The sequence below is a fragment of the Nilaparvata lugens genome, unplaced genomic scaffold (genome assembly GCF_014356525.2).
Source record: "Nilaparvata lugens isolate BPH unplaced genomic scaffold, ASM1435652v1 scaffold10620, whole genome shotgun sequence".
NCBI lineage: Eukaryota > Metazoa > Arthropoda > Insecta > Hemiptera > Delphacidae > Nilaparvata > Nilaparvata lugens.
This window is the reverse complement of record NW_024089286.1, coordinates 416-4922: the sequence shown is the minus strand read 5'-3', so window position 1 is coordinate 4922 and position 4507 is coordinate 416. Positions and strand designations below refer to the sequence as shown.

Genomic DNA, 4507 nt, shown 5'->3' with positions numbered 1-4507 from the left:
TGAATGTTTCACTGCCCATGGACAATCAGCCGTTCCACTCAACAAGATAGCCCTTTGAACGAGCCCTGAAACGTTATCACTGAATGTTTCACTCATCTTGACTACAAATAATATAATATATTATTTTACTCACAGGTGATAAACGCACATCTTATAATAAGAGACGACAGGATTGTATAGGTTTTACGCAGTTATATGTTTATGCATTGATTATGTACTCAAGATTTTTGGCTTAAATTCCACGAAAACGGTAGTAATTTGAAACACCAAAATTTGCATACAGCTTATCATACATAAATATTGAATTCAAGCATCTTGTTTCTCGAATATTTTCTTTCCACATTTTTTAAAATTATTACTCTGTTGTATATCCATACTTTTTCACTGTTAAAATTAAACTTGAATTCTAAAAAAACACTTTTGAAGTGAAAATGCACTTACTTTTGTAGTGACAGATCGTTTCAACGACGACCAACGTTTGATGATGACCAACAACAGGTCGAAACGATCGTCACTACAAAAGTAAGTGCATTTTCACTTCAAAAGTGTTTTTTTTTAATTCAAGTTTAAAATTGTATAATTTCCCACGTGGAGGCAGAGGGCAAAGCCCCCTTATCGAGAGAGTAAGAAAAAAAATAGAATTAAGAATAATAAGTTGATTAAACTGAATTTATATTGAAATGATAAATGAAATAAGCAAATTGAAGAACCAAAAATTAGCTAATAACGCAGTATAATGCATTATAATATAGCAATAATAACGTATATGAATACTTCTATCGGGTAGTAGAATTACTAATACAAAAAAGGAGTTCTTATACGAAGCACAGGTAGCCTACTATATTCGATTTGAATCTACTTTCGACTTGAAGGGATATGCGGAGCAGAGGAAAGTAGGGATACAGCGGCGGCGATGTTGCCTTGCTAAAGCAAACAGAGTTCTGTATTCTTTAGTGCGTGTTCAACACCTGATATGATACGCATGTAAATATAAATATATAAATACACATAGATTTATGTAGCTGTTTACACACATACCTAGTTTCCCCTCTGAAAGCACTGCATCGACTGAGTCAGATCTTCAACTTGGTAACTACGCTTCTTTCTATGACACTGTAATTGGCTGACCACCCTCCATTTCTCTGCTCCGCATACCCCTCCAAGTCGGCGGTTGTTTCAAGTTGACCGAGCGAAGTGAAGTCTAAGATTCAATTCGACGGTTTGCATTTCTCTTTATGTTTATATTTATGTTCCGCATTTACGGCGAAACGCGGCAATAGATTTTTATGAAATTTGACAGGTATGTTCCTTTTTAAATTGTACAATAATGTATATAATGACGTATATAACGTATATAATAACGTACATGTATAATATATAAGGTTTTTGAAAATTTTGCAGTTTAAGGATAATAAAAGGAAAAGGATCCTTCATACGTCAATATTACCGTAAAAATCAGACTATAGAATTATTCATCATAAATCAGCTGTCGAGTGGATTATTAATTGCATGCAATGAGGCATGCAATTGATAACTCGAAGTACTGTAGCATAGTATTTTCTCCCGACTTGATGATAGTCACAGTAGCATAGTTGTTCACAACAAATATTAGCATTGCCGATACAACAACCCAAACAGCCATTATTCGTTTACACAGTGAGTGTGTAATTATATATGTTACATTCTAAACATGTTATATTCTATACTCACTGTTTACACACCGATATCTCGCCGACACGACATGACAGGACATAATTTACTCTGATTGACAGTATTAGAGGAGGCTGTAGTTTATAACTGCGCGAGGTCTACTGTCACAGAACAACTAGAATTAAATGTGAGTTGATTTGGTTTGGACTACCTTGACTTTGCGGCGATAGAATGTGGAAGTGAGCACTGGCGGCGCCCGCACTCTCCCCCACCACAGTCACCTTGTCACCATCTCCTCCGAATTTAGCAATGTTCTCCTTCACCCACTTCAGAGCCAGCGACTGATCTTTCAGGCCATAGTTTCCAGCAAAGTCTACATCATCCAAACTTGCGAACCCTGAAAAACAATTCAGTTTAAACATATTGCAACCTTTCAAATAGATCGAATTATTTTCATAATTTAGCCAAAAAGTCAATAATAATCAAAATGATTGTAATTATTATCAAGATGAGAATTTAGGTGGAAAAAATGAGAGTCTGTGATGTTTGCATCATTTGACATTATAATGGATGAATATTACCTATTTATTTTCTTAGCCGTACTTAATAAAGAATTGATGTAGAATAAGGCTCAACTCACACTTACGCAAATCAGGTCGAGAAGAGACTCGACTCTAGTAGAGAGCATGTGTTTCCAAATGGTGACACTCAGACCAGTCAATTCTAGTCTCCGCGACGTCACCATTTGAAAACACATGCTCTCGACTAGAGTCGAGTCTCTTCTCGACCTGAGTCGCGTAAGTGTGAGTTGAGCCTTACAATGAACAAAAATCTTCTAATTTTTCGAATATTAATTAATGGGAAGGAGATTTTGCTCCACACTAAACAAAGGCAATCACATACATATTTTAATAATAATTTGTAATTGGATGAAAGAGAGAAATTATTCAATGAATTGTTTTCAATTTCGTCTCACTCCAGCAATGATGGTGTCATCAATCATCCAATCTCTCCAAATTATTTATGCTGAGATTATTATTTATACAACATTTTTGATTAATTCGTTCTTACTTCTCAACATTCCTTTTTTTACGTTTCACGGTTTCCTGATTTGACTTTATTTTTATGTATCTCAAATACTGTGTATAATGATCCCTTCAGTAGACTAATTTCGAAGATTAATGAAGGTGTCATTAAAGAGAAAAAGGTGCAACTCACCGAGGAATCCTAGTCGATAATGGATTGTAACTAGAATAATGTCCTTGGTGAGCAACAATTTATCCGGTCCGTAGAGGTCACTGGTTGCAGCTCCACCAACAAAACCCCCGCCATGTATAAAAACCATGACAGGGTACCCTACACCATTGCGCTGAAAAGTAAAGATGATCAGTAATAATTTAACATTCATAATAAGTATCCATCAATCTATTCTGATCACTCACAGCTCATCATCAGATTCTCATTATCATACATCAAAGCAAATAGAATCACATCAGCCATAGTAAAAAATAATTCACCTTTTCAACAAAAAGAGATTCCTTAAGTAGGTAACAAGTTTATTGACGATGAGTCAAAAATCCGCATATAACTTTCTTCTGAGAGTGCTTTATTGTTAGACTTGAACTTAATTTGAAAACATGTTGATTACGAATACCTGCTCCATTACCAATAGAAAGTTAGTACGGTATGCAATGGGTCTTGCAAGACCTGGCAATACATTGTCATTGGTGATATAGAATCAATCAATCAATAAAGTTCAAGCAATTACAGTTCAACTATAGGTAGGCTACCATTACTCGACTTTGAGGATGATAATCATCAAATTATGGGGATGAAAAATCAACCATACAATTATTTTATACAGAAGAAATACAATATATTATGCAGCCTAAATTTATATTATAGAATACCTAGATGAAGGTAGATTCTTACCTAAAATATTATGTGTGCTTATACAAATTCATTTATAATGGTTTAGTACCTACCAAAATCAGTCTCTCAATATTTTAAGTGATAACATTTTAAAATAAAAACATACATATTTTGTCAAATTCTACACAGTTTTATTTGGTACAGGACCATGATTTCCTAACCACACAATAGGTCACATTTTCAAGCTGGACGAAACCATGGTCCTGAACCAAATAAATAACTGTGTAGAATTTGACAACATTGGCCAAAATAACCACAAATACATAAATTCATCCTGTAATTAAAAATCTTCACAGCGTGAGAGAATGATTACTATAATTAAATTATACAGCTTCATATTAATTATGTATGCATCACACCATATATACAGTACAAAGGTTTATACAGAAATATAGTTTCATAATTTATAGATATATATTTTATATATGATGGTCTACTCACTGAAGGCGTGTAGACATTCAAATACAAACAGTCCTCAGAGCCCTCGACTTGATTTCCGGGCAAAAATTCATTTACTTGCAAACACTTGGTGGCCTCTTTGGTTCCATTGAAAATCCCCAACCATTTTCCAAATGGCTCCGGATCCTAAAAAAATAGAGAGAAGTTTTTACCGCTACTGAATCAATTGAGAGAGCTTGGGAAGACCAACATGCAAACTGAAAAAATGTTAAAGCTGACAATTTTTTGCGTGTTTGATTTTTCAAATTCCTGCCAACTATAATTATTCACTTGTCACCGACGTTTTCATAAGAAAACGTTGTACCTAACTTGTCTTTAATTCTTTGCGATTCAATTGCTGGATAAAGAAAATCTATAACTTACATATAATTCTATTAGAATGAATGAAGCTTTATTCTCAATAAGCTTAATACAAGAAAATATAAAATATATGCATATCAAAAACAAATAAACAAGCTTATAATAT

The 4507-nt window shown here is 34.0% G+C and overlaps 1 protein-coding gene across 1 annotated transcript; it reads right to left on the bottom strand.

Annotated features, from left to right (window-relative positions):
* Positions 1–6: 6 nt before the first annotated feature.
* Positions 7–4167, bottom strand: LOC111062376 (esterase E4-like; the record flags this gene model as incomplete). Its single annotated transcript, XM_039443729.1, has 4 exons — positions 7–65; positions 1862–2047; positions 2869–3019; positions 4024–4167. Coding segments are annotated over 4 exons (540 nt in total), but the record flags the coding sequence as incomplete, so codon positions are not given.
* Between the last annotated feature and the right edge of the window lie 340 nt (positions 4168–4507).